The sequence below is a fragment of the Phocoena sinus genome, chromosome 1, assembly GCF_008692025.1.
Source record: "Phocoena sinus isolate mPhoSin1 chromosome 1, mPhoSin1.pri, whole genome shotgun sequence".
Lineage (NCBI taxonomy): Eukaryota > Metazoa > Chordata > Mammalia > Artiodactyla > Phocoenidae > Phocoena > Phocoena sinus.
This window is the reverse complement of record NC_045763.1, coordinates 22,025,909-22,043,625: the sequence shown is the minus strand read 5'-3', so window position 1 is coordinate 22,043,625 and position 17,717 is coordinate 22,025,909. Positions and strand designations below refer to the sequence as shown.

General features: G+C 37.9%; 1 protein-coding gene across 21 annotated transcripts in view; it reads left to right on the top strand.

Annotated features, from left to right (window-relative positions):
• The window catches only part of EYA3 (EYA transcriptional coactivator and phosphatase 3), a 144,054-nt gene that overhangs the window by 103,216 nt on the left and 23,121 nt on the right, over nucleotides 1-17,717 (top strand). For 20 of the 21 annotated variants that reach the window (XM_032629277.1, XM_032629351.1, XM_032629298.1 and 17 more), the window contains 4 exons: nucleotides 2,666-2,803; nucleotides 9,498-9,583; nucleotides 12,388-12,571; nucleotides 14,823-14,962. In XM_032629277.1, the coding sequence (XP_032485168.1) occupies nucleotides 2,666-2,803; nucleotides 9,498-9,583; nucleotides 12,388-12,571; nucleotides 14,823-14,962 (548 nt within the window). The remainder of the gene's footprint in view (nucleotides 1-2,665; nucleotides 2,804-9,497; nucleotides 9,584-12,387; nucleotides 12,572-14,822; nucleotides 14,963-17,717) is intronic. The other variant, XM_032629383.1, reaches the window with a different exon arrangement.

The following is a 17,717-nucleotide window of genomic DNA, read 5'->3' as shown; positions in this document are numbered from 1 at the left end:
AAAACACATTGATTACAATAAATGTGAAAGTTATTGTGACATTGAAAAGGCAAGTTGTTTCTATGTTTCTAAAAAGTGTGATAGTCAACCACCAAGAATCTTAGCACTAATATTCAAATTTCACATCACAAATGTTTAAAAAAACTACATTCTCAAATATTTTTTATTGTTAAATGTCAGCCATAACAAGGAATTAAGCTGTGGCTTACTGGGCAAGACTGAAAATCATCATGAACCAAGGGGTGGAAGGGGGTGGAGGGCAACCCTCCTAATTTGTGCTATAGAGATGTTGGCATTCCTTAATCTCCTCAAATATGTTATTTCATGTGTTTAGTAGGTGAGAAAAGAATATGTCTTGTTTTTTTAATGCTTTAGTTTGATAAATTAGGAGTTTGGGATTAACACATACACACTACTGTATATTAAATAGGTAAATAACAAGGACCTACTGTATAGCACAGGAAACTATACTAAATATCTTGTAATAATCTATAATGGAAAAGAATCTGAAAAAGTGTGTGTGTGTGTGTGTGTGTGTGTGTGTGTGTGTGTGTAGCTAAATCACTTTGCTCTACAGCAGAAACTAACAACATTGTAAATTAACTATACTTCAATGAAAAAAAAAGTTTGAGACAAGGCAATTACCATGTTCCACTGTGAACCTTTTCAGATTTTAACATCTCCTTTTTTTCTTTTTGCGGTATGCGGGCCTCACACTGTTGCAGCCTCTCCCACTGCGGAGCACAGGCTCCAGACGCACAGGCTCAGCGGCCATGGCTCACGGGCCCAGCCACTCCGCGGCATGTGGGATCTTCCCGGACCAAGGCACGAACCTGCGTCCCCTGTATTGGTAGGCGGACTCGCAACCACTGCGCCAGCAGGGAAGCCCTGACATCTCCTTTTACTATTCTTACATTTACTTATCAACAAATTTTACAGATCTGAGTTACACTAAGATATCTGAGGGCCCTGGTGAAGCAGAGGTCCTTACTCTCAAAGCATTATATATTTATAAACTTCTTATCAGATTAAGAGTATATGAAGTGAGGTAATGTTGAATTTGAATCTGTGGCTGACCTTGGTATTGATTTCTTACCTGGAATGTGTTTGATGAATCTTCTTGGGCCTAATTATCAGCTTCAACTATATTGATCCAGTAGCTATAACTATTCAGAGCACAGTGAGGGTTTTTTTGTTTTGTTTTGTTTTTTGACATCTTTGTTGGAGTATAATTGCTCTACAATGGTGTGTTAGTTTCTGCTTTATAACAAAGTGAATCAGCTATACCTATACATATATCCCCATATCTCCTCCCTACAGTGAGGTTTTTAATAGACTTTTGCATAGCCAAAATTATGACAAAAACTTGGGGTCTTCCCTGGCAGTCCAGTGGTTAAGACTCCATGCTCCCAATGCAGGGGGCATGGGTTTGATCCCCAGTTGGGGAACCAAGATCCTGCATGCTGCACAGCGTGGCCAAAAAAAAAATTTTATGACAAAAACTCTTCACTCATAAAGGATATCCTTAGGCTGTCGTGTAGAAGCAAGCTTTTTTAATGGTTTTCTAGTTTACTGCAAATGAAAAAGGAGATACAGCCAGAAACAGGAGATTGTCAAGAAGTGACAGATCACAGAGAAAAGACAAAGTGATACAAGAGCCTTCAAATCATAGAACTGTAATTGAGTTCTACTTAGTACTAAGCAAATGTCTTCACATATTGCAGTAGCCTCTGGGGATGTTTCTGTAATGTACATAGCACAGCACAGTATAGATTTGAGAAAAGGTATGGTCACTATTTCCTCCCTGCTAAGAAGGCAGGAAAGGATATAAATATTTTTTAGAAAGATTGTCACTTAGGAGCCTTGTGATAAAAACAAAACTGAATAGCTATGATGTCTTATTATATGTTCTAACAGGGAAAGATATGTCTCAGGTATTATGTGGAAAAGCAAATTATGAACAGCATGTAACATCCCATTTTTATTAAAAAGAAGAAAAAAAAAGATTAGTAAACAGAAGAAATCTGAGTGACTCTTATGCAAACTGAATAGCAGTTAAGTCTGGATGGTGGGATTATATATGACTTTATTATTTCTAAAAATTAGAAATTATATTTCTGTTAATGTTTTTTAATTTATAAAAGTAAGCAGGTTTGTCTTTCCTAATCAGAAGAAATAAAGGTAACAAAATAACCAGCTTAAGAAGGCAGAGAAGTATACATACATTTTAGAAAAATCTGGTGCTTGTTTAATGGGTAAGTGAATTTTAAACGTATGTGGAATGTCTCCTACCTAGACAATGCAGATAAATGATTTATCACTCTACAGGAATGTCAGGCACTCTACAACAATGGTAGAGTGTCAGCAGCCCTTTTTCTGAATGCTGATCAATTTTCCCCATCCACTGAAGTGAACTTACATACATACATATCACTATTGGGTTTTTGACAAGATTTTTGTTTCTATGGCCCCATTCCCCAATTCTTTGAAATTGTATTTGCTTGTGGTATATTACGAGTGGGAGATTCAATAATTTTCTCTTACAAGCAAATTTATTTTTGTTTTAAGATTTTGATTTTAAACCTACTGGCTGATATTTGAAAGCATAACCATGCTCCTCAGTTCCAGTGTTTTGTTTGTAATTGGTCCAATTTATCTGATTCAGGTGCATTGTGGCCAGGTATGAAACCTGAAAGTGGTTTAACTCAGACTCCATCTCCAAGTCAACACAGTGTTCTTACCTGCACTACAGGGTTAACCACAAGCCAGCCAAGCCCAGCACATTATTCTTATCCCATTCAAGGTAAACAGGCATGGTTGTGTGTGTTTTGTTTTTTTGTTTTTTTAAAAAAATTATTATTGTTTTTTGTTTTTAATCTACCTGTATCTCCAGACATACTGGGTAATGTAGGATATTTGCATTTGTGCATGCTTTTTGTGTTAGACAAACTAGAACCTAGGAGTGTGGTTCATAAGTAGTTTAAGCTTTTGTGAACTGCTTAATAGAATTGAAGACTCCTCTTTTGCACGTTGGTGTCCAGAAAACCTGTCTAATTTTGTTCTAGTCTGTTCTCAGTGGCATTTTGTCCTGTAAATGAGTAGAAGACTCCATGGGTTAGAGCTTTGCTGACTTCTTTTATGTGAAGTCCAAATAGACTGGAAAGTGGGATTGAGTGCTGCTTTGTGAGATGTGTGCCGCTTTTCTGCTGTGGTTTTTGTTATACCTCCACCCCCATTTACTACTTCTTGGTGAGCTTTTCTCATTCAAAAAATTCAGTGTTGTTTCTATTTTGTGATGGAAAGCATAGCATTAAAGCTTGAACTCTAAACATCTCTGCCTTCCTGAGTTCTTCCTCTAAAAGGTTAGAATTATGACAGGACTATTTGGAATGAAGACAAAGAAACTCAAAAGGCACTGTGGAGTTAATTCCTTACCCTTCCAAGTCCAATGCAGGGAATTTATCATTGCTCCAAATTGGGAATTAATGTCCATCTACTTGGCTTCTCATCTGCCTCCTTTCTCCTGATTTCTCCCAGCTTTTAAATATTATTCCTTATAAAACCAGTCCTAGGTATTCTTTTTTTTTTTTTTTTTTTTGTGGTACGCGGGCCTCTCCTGTTGCAGAGCACAGGCTCCAGACGCGCAGGCTCAGCGGCCATGGTTCACGGGCCCAGCCGCTCCGCGGCATGTGGGATCTTCCCAGACCGGGGCACGAACCCGTGTCCCCTGCATCAGCAGGCAGACTCTCAACCACTGCGCCACCAGGGAAGCCCAGTCCTAGGTATTCTTAAAATACAAACTTTGATGATGAAAAACTGTTTTGATGTAGATTATATTAAACAAAATATTTTGATTTTCAGTATTAACTGTTTTCAATAAAATGACTGAGGACTACTTTTTCTTAGTCTGTTGGGAACAACTGGTTACTACATTCCTAAGACCTTGCTCTGAGCTACCTTTTTCTCTTATTGTTTACGGAGTCTCCTCTTAATTATTTTCCCTTCTTTTTATGTTTGTACCCTCCCCCTTCTTTCTTTCTAAAATGGGAACAAACCAGGAGGAAAAAAACTGAAGAGCATGACTTTGTCTTCTCCTCTACTCCCTTTCATTTTTATAAAGTGTTCCTCTACTTTGGTAGGCTTTGGGGTCCAACTACAGGCAAATCTAGTAGCCAAGTCCCTCCTAAACTGATATATCTCTGATGACTACACCTAGGTCATGAAAGAAAAGCAAGGAGTTCTCTTCCTTTATATTAATAATCCTCTCCCAAGGTGTAGAACCACCACTCGTCTGTACCTGTACCTTGAATTTGAGGAACCTGATAGCTGTACTTACTTCTCCCTCTTTGTAAAACAAGAGGAACCACCTTTTGGGGGTCTTTTAAGACCCATTGCTTTAAAAAAGTCATGAAGCTGTGCTTTCAACCTCATTTGCCACTATCCTAATTTCTTACCTTTTAGTACATTTTTTCCCTTTAGATCAATTAACCCAATTTCCTCCATTGTGCTAATAATGATCACTGTTGGTATTTGTTAAGTGCATATTATGTGCTTAGCATTATTTTAGCAGATAGGTGTTACTCATGTAATCACAACACACCTATGAGGGAAGTACTGTCATTAATCTCATTTTACAGATTTGGCACATAAGACACACAGTAAATAAGTCAAGAATGTAAGCTGGGCAGCCTGACCCCAGCACGTGGGTGTAATGTTTATGATTTTCAATGTAGAAGTCATGGTATCAATATCAACCCCCATAATTGAGAACCTATACTTGCAAGTATTTAAATTCATTTCCCTTCCCTTTTCTGGTTAACCTATTGGCCCATTATATTGCCATTAGAACTTTGGCAAAGGGTAGAAATTAAGGCAGAAATGAACCATCAAGTTATCAATTTTTGCCATTTATTCTGAGAAAAAGTTGGTAGAAAGCAAGTGGTAACAATTGGCTAAAAGGAAATATGGGTATTACTGGCACATTTGAATCACCTGGATCCTCCTTTATCAGTATCACTCTGCTCACCCCCACTTTTCATTTCCTTTAGCACAGATAATTAATGTCAGCTCTCCAGGGCTTCATCTTCCCCCCTGTGTAACTACCCAGTCATTCCACGGAATAAAAACAAGGAGCATTGTATTAATTTTTTTTTTTAAGTGGTCAAAACAGCAATGTCCCCTCATCCCCTCCAGAAGCTTTCAACAATTGACAGTAGCCCATCTTCCCAGGGGAAGTTAGGGAAATTACAGCAAATTCCACTTCTGGATTGATCAGCTCTGATCAAAACCTTTTCTTTAGTTTATACTTCAATGCTCATGAAAACCCTTTGATTAAATAGATCTGGCGTCTTTATATCAACCTTTTCCTAGAGTGTCTGTGACTGTGTGGCCCAATCTCTGGTTATTTTCTTCAATTGAGATGATTTAAATAATTAAAATTCAAGTAGCAAAATTAATTTCAGAAATTTCAGAATTAATTTTAACCCAACCTTGAATTTCAGTGAATGTCTTTGGGCTCTGATAGTGTTGGTAACACACAAGAGTCTTTTGTTGACTAAGAGATTTGTTTTGTATTTTAACAGACTTTATTTTTTATTGTAGTTTTAGATTTGTAGAAAAATTGAGCAGATGATACAGAGAGTTATATATCTCCCTGCCCTGCACACAGTTTCCCCTATTATTAACATCTCACATTAGAATGGAACATTTGTTATGATTAATAAACCAATATTGGTACATTATTATTAATTAAATCCTAGGTTTATTTAGATTTCCTTAGTTTTTTTTTTTTTTTTTTTTTTTTTTTTTTTGCGGTACGCGGGCCTCTTACTGCTGTGGTCTCTCCAGACGCACAGGCTCAGCAGCCATGGCTCACGGGCCCAGCCGCTCCGCGGCATGTGGGATCTTCCTGGACCGGGGCACGAACCCATGTCCCCTGCATTAGCAGGCAGACTCTCAATCACTGCGCCACCAGGGAAGCCCAGATTTCCTTAGTTTTTACCTGATGTCCTTTTTCTGTTCCAGGACCCCATCCAGGACACCACATTTCATTTGATTGTCATGTGGCTCCTTAGGATTCTCTTGACTGCAGTTTTTCACACTTTGCTTGTTTTTGATAACCTTGACATGCTATTCATGAATCCCACGAGTATTTATTGAGCTTCACCTATTGTAGGCCGGGTGCTTTGCTAGACGTTGGAGGTGATGAATAAGGTAGTAAGATTCTGCCTTCATGGAGCTTACAGACTAGGAGGGGAGGCAGAAAACAAACAAGTAAATAAATAGGTTTTGAAAAGTGCTCTGAGAGGAAAAAAGAATTGGTTCTTGTGACTGGGAAAACAAGAAAGGAATTAGTTCTAATAAAGGAGTCCAGAGAGAGTCTCTCTGGAAGTAGACATGCTGAGAAGGAATGATCATGCTGGAGGGCAAGAGGGACAGACCAGGGAGAACAACAATTCAGGCAGGGAGAGCAGCGTTGCAAAGGTCCTTGAGTGAGAAAGAGTCTCTCTTGTTTTGAGTAACTCAAAAGCTGGGTGAGCATGGGTGGTAGAGAAACATTCATAAAATTAGAGAGGTGGGTAGAAACTAAATCTTGCACCAACTTCTATGTGCCATTAACCCTTGGGTTTACCCTCCAGCTTTGGGGCAATGTCACTTAACTGTGCCTCTCACAGTTCTATAACCACAGTCTTCTGATTAAAGCTATCTCTGTATCCTGACTGTTTCAGGTGGATCTCTAGTGGGGCATGGTTCTCAGAAGCTTTATGATTTCACAGCTCTGTTGCAAAACAGGAGTGGGAACTATCGGAAAACAATTGGCCATGCCATTGGCATTTGGAGAGCTAATAGTCTTTAAATATATGTATCAATAGGAGTTAGCTTGGGTTCAATGCTGGTTACAAGAGCCTAAATAAATACTATTTATTTAATTATCATCTAACTTTTATCACTAGAATTTAAACGCCATGAGGGCAGGGACTTTGTCTTGTTCAGTACTCTACTTCTCAGTGGCTGGAACTGTTTCTGGGCACATAGTAGACCCTGGTTTAATGAACAAATGAATGAATGAATAACACATGTTAGAAATGATTTGATTGAGTTGGAGAAAGAACTGTTATTGAGCCCTATAAACTTTTTAGGTTAGCAGCCCAACATTTCCTGTAATAGAAGCCACTATTGCTGAGAGGAATTTGTGATTTTTAGTACTGTACTTGTTAAAAACTTGGTATCAACAACTAGCTAATCAAGTCATTAAACTTCCTGTCAGGGATAATTAAGAGTATGTGGCCAGTTGTTTGTAAGGTCTCCCTTTTTACCTCCAGCCCAATTCTGTAAGTGATCTGAAAGTTGTTAAATTTATAAAACTACCTTGTCTGTCAGAGCACCTTTTTCCCCATGTGTGCAGATATCAGACGTGAATGAGTTGTACCTGTAACCGTTTATAAATCATTAAGAAGGTAGAATAGAATTAAAGGTAAATGGGAGGAAAAGAGGAATATATGTTAGGATTAGGGCTAAAGAAAAATTGATCTAGAAATGGAGTTTGCTGGGAGAGATAAACTTAAGAGATTAAATACTTCATTTTCTTTCCCACATTAAATCACCTATGTTTAGCCAGCAGGCCTGCCTAGCATAATGTACTGGTAATAGAATCTGGAATGTACTCAAAGTTCTTTTCCTACAAGAATAATTAAAAACTACTTGTAGAGTCATTTAGCTTATATACAATGATTTCTTAGGACTTACCCCTTAAGGGAAAAAATATTGATGGGAAGAAACTATCATCTATAAATTATAAAATCTGTTTCATTTAGGTGTTGGGTTTAAGAAAGTAAACAAGAATCCTTTAGTTTACCTGGGGGAAGGAGTACTGTAGAAAAGAAAATCTCCCTGGATAGTGACAAAATCTGATCCCTAGCTCAGCCACTGACTCCGAGGAAAGAAAGAGCACTGGATGAAGAATTGGGAGATCACAGTTGTCATTTTGACCATCTACCTTTAACCCCATGACTGTGGACAAATTACTCTAACTCTTCTTTGTCCCAAGTTCTTCTGAAAGCTAGCAGTAGCTGTTCCTTATATCTAATTTACTTCAATCTCTTCTAGACTTTCTTCTAAGCAGAGTACCCTTGGGGAAAGGGATAAAAATTCCCTATGATTTTGACCAGTCCCCTCAAGTTTCTGCTGCATTTGTTCACCTGCACTATTCTTTTTCTTTTTTTTTAATTAATTAATTTATTTATTTTTGGCTGTGTTGGGTCTTCGTTGCCGCGCGCGGGCTTTTCTCTAGTTGTGAGCGGGGGCTACTCTTCATTGTGGTGTGCGGGCTTCTCATTGCGGTGGCTTCTCTGTTGCAGAGCATGGGCTCCAGTAGTTGTGGCTCACAGGCTCTAGAGCACATGCTCAGTAGTTGTGGCACATGGGCTTAGGTGCTCTGCGGCACGTGGGATCTTCCCGGACCAGGGCTCGAACCCGTGTCCCCCGCATTGGCAGGTGGATTCCTTAACCACTGTGCCACCAGGGAAGTCCCACCTGCACTATTCTTAATGGAGGTTTTCCTAATAACTTTCCCTCTAGAGGACTTTGTCGCCAATGGGATAGGTAGTCAGATAGTGTGGTTTACCTGATGGTGAGCCTTTATGGTGTGTGTGACTGCGGTAGAAACCATGTATAAATATGCTTATGATGAGCAAAAGAGAGGAGTTCAAGAGCAGTACCTCACAATTTCACCTACATTGTCCACCTGAGAAACGTCACTGTGACAAATACTAGTCACTGAGGATTTTATTAAAACCCTGGTGGAATCTGTGATAGAAGGGTGTGAAAAAAACCCAAATTTCTTGTCGTGAGACAGGCAGCCTAAGTAGCTTATGAAGTAAATTTTTACCTGGCCAGAATAATATTGAATGTGTTTTCCGAATTTTTCCAGGCTCATGGGTGAAATCATTAAATGCCAGAACATGGTGTTTGTTGAAGCAACTCCAAGCACTTTAGAATTTGGAAAACTACATCAATTTCTCAGAGTAATTGTGTTGCACCAGGAAAGGCATAATTTGGGGCAAGTGACAGTAAATATCACAGTGTAGGACTTAACACGTGGATTTGCCAGAGTTCTTGTTGTTTCTGCTGGTGTCAGTAGGTCACACTGCAGGTGAGTTATTTTTCAGCTGCCAAGAGAAGATGGACTGGAGTGATTTGGTTTAGGTTCTGATTTCACTGGTCTCATTAGTATGAACCAGTGCATTGTGTTGTATCCTTCTAGGACTTTAGTAGGAATAATTGAAGACTCAAGTTGAAACAAAAATGTGTGAACTGTTTTATTTCTAATCAAGTCTAAATTAAGGTATGGCATGCAAAAGAGCAAAACCAGTATATAGTATTTACTTCCTTTGCCAATGTTTTTTATCTCCTTATAGATCTGTTTACTTAGGACAGAATATATTTTGAATTTCATTTAGGCGTTTACATAATATCTTTTAACACTTTCAATCTTATAGCTTCAAGCACAAATGCCAGCCTGATATCCACTTCGTCTACGATTGCCAATATTCCAGCAGCAGCAGTTTCCAGCATCTCAAACCAGGTACGGTGCTGCTTTTGTTCCTCCTGTTGATACGGTTCATCTAGCTAGCTCTTCCTCTCTTCTTTCCATTATCAGTTTGCCAATCTAAGGAACAACCAGTATGGACTGTGGAGAGACCTTTTTCTGGATGCCCTCAGGACTGAGACCTTGGATGGTTTCTCAGGCTACTACCCAGTTTCTCTCATTCCATTGCTAAGACTATGAATATGATTATATCTGCTCCTTTATCTACTGTGTGTGTGTCTGTCTCTTACCCTGCTGCTACAAGAATGTAAGGGTAGGGATTTATTTTTCTATTTTGTTCAGTTATTTGTTCTGAGAGTTCAGAAAAATGCCTAGTACTCACATTGAAGGCACATAATAAATGTTTGTGGAAATATTACTTTGACTTTTTTTTACTTAGCCACTCATTTCTTTGTGAATTAGTCTGGTCTTGGTCACTATTCTATTAACTCTGTATGTTTAGATCACTTGTAACATCTTCAGCGTTTTAGGGTTTTTTTGGTTTTGTTGTTATGTTTTTATTTGTTGTTTTCTCTGCAGCAATTAGTATTATCACCCATTGACTCCATGGATCTTTTTTTGTGGCTGCAGTTAACATTGCTATTCTGGTTCACTTTTTGTGTTTTGACTGTTTTTGCATTTGTTCATTCTTTTAGTCCACAGGTATTTATTGAGTTCCTGCTGTGTACCTGGAATTCTTCAGGGTAACATCTCTCTCCCTTTGCATATCCTGTCTTCTGTCATGGACAGTCTCTATTTAGTTTTCCACATGCTTATTATTTCATCCCCAGGAATGTTTAACCACATTCACAATGTCCATTTACTTCTTCCAAAATGAAGATTCTAGTCCTGACCTCATGATATCTACAGGCTTCCTGTTGATTGATGGGCTTTTTTTTTTAATATCCTATTATTTCCCTAAGTTGACCATATCTAAAACCAGCCTTTCATTCCACCCTTTCTTCCGTTTCCCTGTCCTCCAAAAGTAATACCACTTTTTCCTATGGCTTCTTAACTCTTGTCAGTTACACTATTTTTTAATATACCTAGGCCTAAAACCAGACCAGTCATCTTCAATTTTTTTTTTTCCTTACCCAGCCCTAATCCAGCCATTTCTGGAATTCTTTCCTGCTTTTTCTTTTTCTTTTTTCTTTTTTGGCTGCATCACATGGCATATAGAATCTTAGTTCCCTGACCAGGGATCTAACCTGTGCCCCTTACAGTGGAAGCGTGGAGTCTTAACCCCTGGACTGCCAGGGAAATCCCTGCTTTTTCATTTTTGCTGTCGTTTCCCATGGTTTAGCTTTTTCCTCTTTAATCTTGAGTTAACTATTCATCTCATCTTTAATTTTTCACCGTGCCTGTACATTTTCTAAAACACTATCTGATTAATTTTCTTTAAATGCCACATTTTATCCTGTCACTCACCTGCTCAGAATCTTTTCATATTTTTATTTATTTGAATTTGATGATCCCCATTTTCTGCTCCCACACAAACTATACACCACTGCGTAAAGAATCCAATCCAATCCTTAACCAGTCATTCAGGCCTACAGAGATCCTTTGTTTCATCCAACTCAACATCTCTGGCCCCTTAATAAAACCTTTCCAGGGCCTGTTCCTTTTCCTATCCCCTGTGCTTCTTTGTCTCAGAAAGTTCTCCGTCACAGTCTGCAGTGATAGTTGTCTTCCTCTGTATTTTACTCATTTGACATACAGTTTATTGCTAATTTGTTGGAAATGGTTTTTGGTCTTCTATCCTGCTAGATTTTTAACTCCCATGTACCAACACATACACACACACACACTCACACTGTGAATTATATTTGGCTTGTGGTAGATGCTCAGTGTTCTTTATAAATAATTGGTCTGATCAGTTAGCTTCTTCCTGCTTGTCACCAGTATCAATTATCAGTGGAATTTTTTTAAGGTGTGTATTTGAGCTGTGCATCATACCCATTTTTTACAGCTTTTTTAAGGTGTAATTGACATACAGTAAATTACACAGATTTAAATTGTATGATTTGATAAGTTTTGTCATGTATGTGCCCGTGAAGCTACCAAAAGTTCCCTTCAAATATTTTAAAGAAACTTTATTTTTAAAGAAAGCTTGATTATTTAAAAAAAGAGAGGGGACTGCCCTGGTGATCCAGTGGTTAAGACTCCATGCTTCCAATGCAGGGGCCCCAGGTTCGATTCCTGGTTAGGGAACTAGATCCTGCATGCTGCAACTAAAGATCCCGCATGCCACAACTAAGACCCTGAACAGCCAAATAAATAAATATTTTTAAAGAGAGAGAGAGAGAGAGATACTCAGTTTTTAAACTGGGAAACTTTAATGTAGGATATTCACTTTTTTGTTTAAGCTCATCTGTGCTTAAAAGCACTATCACCTAGTGCAGTGCTTTATAAACTTCTTAAGGAGTAGACTCTCCTTCAGAAATTCTGTGCAGAAATTCTGTACATAAAGTAGAAAAAAAAAGGCTGGTATAGTAGAAAAGGGACATTGTGTGTACAGTGTATGGGACACTTTGCTCTCAGCCTTAACCTCATCCCAAAGACAGTCATCCCAAAGACAGTCCCTGAGGCGTGTCCTCTTGACTCTTAGGTTTCCACAGAATGCATTTTGAAAATCATTGGTTTAGGTGGAAGACTATATAGGTTAGGTAAATAAGAAGTCGGGTTAATGTTTTAGGGAAATAATTGTGAAAAAGAGGGACATGAAAGTCTCTTGTGTTGAAATTAATGTTATGCTCTGGCTAAGTGGCTTATTTTCCTCCCTTATTCCCTTTGACCTACAGGACTATCCCACCTATACTATCCTTGGTCAAAGTCAGTACCAGGCTTGCTACCCCAGCTCCAGCTTTGGAGTCACAGGCCAGACTAACAGTGATGCTGAGAGTACCACCTTAGCAGCAGCCACATACCAGACGGAGAAGCCTAGTGTCATGGTACCTGCTCCTGCATCACAGAGACTTTCCTCTGGTAAGCTCTACATTTGGCTTAAGGGCATTTCATCCAACAGGTGATGGTGAAGATTGCTTTGTTCTGGTCTAAGTCACTGTTACCATGCTATTGGCCTTCCTTCTCAGGTGAGGAGTATTTAAACACTGTAACCAGACAACGATGAGTCGTTGGCAGACTGAATATAATACCTGATGCTGTGAACAGAAAAGTACCAAGAATGAAAAGACTTTATTTATGACTCCCACTCCACTCTCCCTGTAGCTATAATATGCTTGTCACAGAGAACTTCAGAATCTTAGCACATTTTATAAAAGCTGGAGGACTCCAGTTTTAGTCTGTGCATAACTGACTTCTGGTTAGGCCTCAGAACAGTAGTTCTTAACTTTTTCTGTGTCATGGATCCCTTTAAGATTCTGAAGAAAGGTATGGTTCTTTTTCCCCAAAGAAATACATAAAATTTAACCTACAAATGTAAACCTCTAGCTTTGAAATGGATCAATGAATTATGATGTCCAGATTAAAAGATGCTGACATAGGGCTTCCCTGGTGGCGCAGTGGTTGAGAATCTGCCTGCTAATGCAGGGGACACGGGTTTGAGCCCTGGTCTGGGAGGATCCCACATGCCGCGGAGCAACTAGGCCTGTGAGCCACAACTACTGAGCCTGCGCGTGTGGAGCCTGTGCTCCTCAACAAGAGAGGCCGCGATAGTGAGAGGCCCACGCACCGCGATGAAGAGTGGCCCCCACTTGCCACAACTAGAGAAAGCCCTCGCACAGAAACGAAGACCCAACACAGCAAAAATAAATTAATTAATTAATAAAAAACCAAAGGACTAGTGTTTAAAAAAAAAAAAAATCCTGACATAAAGACTTTATGCACACATTCAGTAAACATATGCACATACTTTTTATCCCTATTTTTCATGAAAATTTGGTGGTTCGCTGTCACATCATGTAACTTGGGGAAGGACTGTTTATCGTTAACACTGATGCATTTTTAAAAACAGTGGTCTACATCAACTAATGCAGTTGTCTGTGCATCTTGCCTCTACTGGTCTTCTAGATAAAGACGTACAAATGGTTGCTGCTTTGAACGTACATAACTTTGAAATCATTACATGTGTTGATGCCTTAGTTTTGAATTCATTTCTCTAAATATCTTTGTTCTTCATAACAATTTTAACTTTTTAATAATGGAGAGTTTCAAACAGTGGCAGAAGTTGTCAGAATGGTATAATGAACCCTTATATATCTGTCATCCAACTTCAGCAATTAACAACTCATAAGCAATCTTGTTTCAACTATACTTCATCCAATTCCCTTCTCAAATGCCAGGTATCATATTTATTTATAATGCTTGATAACATAACCACAATGCCATTATCCCATCTTAAATATTCAACAATAATTCCTTAATAACATAAAATACCAAAGGGTATTCATATTTCTAGTTTTCTCATAAATGTTAGGAGTTTTGCTTTTCTCTTTACAGTTTGTTTAAAATAAGATCCAAGTAAGGTCCATACATTGTGATTGGTGGATATTTTGTTTTAACCTATAAATTCCCCTATCCCTTTTTATTTCCGATTGTAATTTATTTGTTGAAGAAACAATCAATAGATTGTTTGTCCCATACCATTTCTCAGTCTAAATTTCGCCAGTTATAACCTTAGAGGGTAGCTTACCACAGCCCACTGCCTTCTATATTTTATTTAAAGTGGTAAATGGATCTAGAGCAGTGGTCTTTCAGCTAGAGGTGGTTCTGTGCCCCCTGCCTCCACCCCCATGCCTCCAAATATCCCCCAGGGATATTTGGCAATGTATGGACCCATTTTTGGTTGTCACACTGGGAAGGGGGTGCTACTGGCATATAGTGGGTAGAGGCCAAGAATGCTGCTTAACCAAACATCCTACAATGCACAGGACGTCCCTTCACAACAAAAATTATCTGGTCTAAAAAGGTCAATTGTGCCAAGTTGAGAAACCCTGATCTAGAACCTTGATCAGGTTCAGGTTTAATTTTTTTTTTTTTTTGGCAAAATGACTTATAGATGTGTTCTTCCATTGGGAGGAAGGCATATAAATTCTAGTTATAACTCTCTTCATGATGTTTGGTCTACATTTCCAAATTGCTTAAGTAAAGTTTGGTATTCCAGCCTTTATCCCTGCAACATGATTCTTAAGGGCAGAGAACCTGCTGACCATTCTGCTCTGGTTCTTATAGCCTGTGACTACACTGGCAATACCGGTGTCTCACTTTTCCTTTCCAGGAGACCCTTCTACAAGCCCATCTTTGACCCAGACTACACCAAGTAAAGATGCTGATGACCAGTCCAGGAAAAACATGACTGGCAAGAACCGGGGCAAGAGGAAAGCTGATGCCAGCTCTTCCCAGGACAGTGAATTAGAAGTATGGGAAGAAACTCATTTGAGTTGCAACCTTTTTTTTTCTCATTTCTTAAATTTATCAAATATATATCTGAAACTCATGAGATTATATGGTTCTGTGTTGTATACCCTATAATTCCTGAGCAAGAGAAAATGAATTGGCCAAGTGAAAAGAGAAATGTAAAAACACATTACTCTATGCCCATATCTTACCATATCACTTTCAGATCCTTTTCACCAAGAGCACTGAAAAAGCTTTTTTGAATTTAGGTGGCCAGGTCACTTTTTAAGGGAAAGAACAAACTGTTTTCTGTATTCCAGAGGAGAACAGAAAGAATAATGCATCATATTCAGAAAGCAAAGGGTGTCACAAGTAATGTACTGTTCTCCATTTTAAAATCTCAAAGTAAAATGAGAGAACTAAAGTGCTTTAAGCCAAGTTTCTGTGAAACATGCAACCAGATCTGGTAACTTATTAATGAGATTGGCTCTCACTTATTCTGTAGTTTAAACACTATAGGAATTTATTATGGGCATACATTTGGCTTCATTATTAAAAGACTAGAAAGTCATACAAAATTCTAATAATAATGGAGTTTTGATATTAATCCTTTTGTTTTCTTTCTTCAATTTTTCTATAATGTGATCATTTAATGGGAGGGAAAAGCCATATTTAAAAATGAGTCCATTGACAGGTGTTCAGAAGACATAGGTAAATTGAGGCTATGTTTGAAACCTCTCTTCCCTTTTGTTACTGGGGGCAGCGGGGAGGGCAGGAGGAGGAAGAAAGAAAATCTAAAGACCTGATATATTTCTTGGAAAAAACGGAGGACTCACTCATTTTTTAAATTGTGGTAAGGTATATATAATATAAAATTTACCAGTTTTTAAGTGTGCAATTTTAAGTACATTCACAGTGTTGTTTGTCACTGCTATCTGTTTCCAGAAGTTTTTCATGATCCAAACAAAAACTCTGCACCCATTAAGCAATAATTCCCTATTCTCCCCTCCTATTAGTCCCTGGTAACCTCTGTTCTACTTTCTGTCACTATAAATTTGCCCATTCTAGATAGTTCATATAAGTGGAATCATACAAAATCTATCCTTTTGTGTCAGGCTTACTTCACTTAGCATAATGTTTTCAAGGTTCATCCATGCTGTAGCATATATCAGAACTTCATTCCTTTTTATGGCTGAATAATTCCATTGTGTATATATAGCACATTTTGTTTATCCATTTTCATCTGTGAAGAACGCTTGGGGTTTTTTCACCTTTGAGCTATTGTGAATAATGCTGCTATAACACTGCTGTACAGGTATCTCTTTGAGTCCCTCTTTTCAATTATTTGAAAAAGTATAAATGTAGGAGTAGAATTGCGGGATCATATGGTAGTTCTATGTTCAGCTTTTTGAGGAGCCACCAAAATGTTTTCCAGATGACTACACCATTTTACATTCCTACCAGCAATGTACCAGGGTTCCAGTTATTTCCCATTTTTTGCATAATCCATCCTAATGGGTGTGAAGTGGTGTCTCGTTGTGGTTTTGATTTGCATTTCCTTCATGATTAATAATGTTGAATATCTTTTCATGTGTGTATTGGCCATTTGTCTGTTTTATTTGAAGTAATGTCCAAATCCGTGGCCCATTTTTAAATTGGGTTGTTTGTTGTTGAATGTTAGGAATTCTTTATATTCTAGATATTAATCCCTTATCAGATATATGACGTGCAGATATTTTCTACAGATTGTCTTTTCACTCTTGATAGTATCCTTTGATGCTTAAAGGTTTTAAATTCTGATAAAGTTCTATTTTTCTTTTATTGCTTGTGCTTTTGGTGTTATATTTAAGGAAACAAGATTATGAAGATATTCAACCGTGTTTTCTTCGAAGCATTTTATTGTTTCGGCTCTTAAATTTAGGTCTTTGATCCATATTGAGTTAATTTTTGTACATAGTGTGAAGTAGGGATCTAATTTCATTCTTTTGCACATGGATATTCAGTTTTCCCAGGACCTTGTTTTGGAAACAGTTTCCTTTCCCCATTGAATGGTCTTGGTATCCTTGGCAAAAAAAAAAATCAATTGAGCTTATATATATATATATATATATATATATATATATATATAAAAGCATTTATTTCTGGGCTCTCTCATCTATTCCATTGGTCTGTATATCTATCCTTATGCTAGTACCACACTGTTTTGATTACTGTGGCTTTGTAGTAAGTTTTGAAATCAGGAAGTGTGAGTCTTCCAACTTTGTTCTTTTTCAAGATTATTTTGGCTCTTCAGGGTCCCTTGAGATTTCATACAAATTTTAGGATTAGTTTTTCTGTTTCCTTAAAAAACACTGTTGGGATTTTGATAGGGATTCCATTGTATTTGTAGATCACATTGGGTAGTATTGTCATCTTAACAATATTAAGTCTTATATTCATGAACATGGAATGTCTTTACATTTATTTAGGTGTGTCCTCTTTGATTTCCTTCAGTGATGTTTTATAGTTTTCAGTGTACAAGTCCTGAACTGTTAGTTAAATTCATTCCTAAATATTTTATTATTTTTGATGCTGTTGTGTTTTAAGTTCCTCTTAGAATTATTCATTGCAAGCTTATAGAAATACAGCTGATTTCTGAATTCATTTATTAGCTCTCAACAATTTTTTGTGGATTCTTAAGGGTTTTCTATGTATAAGATCATGTCATCTGTGAACAGAGGTAATTTTACTTTTTCCTTTCCAGTTTGGGTACCTTTTTTCCCCTCTCCTTGCCAGT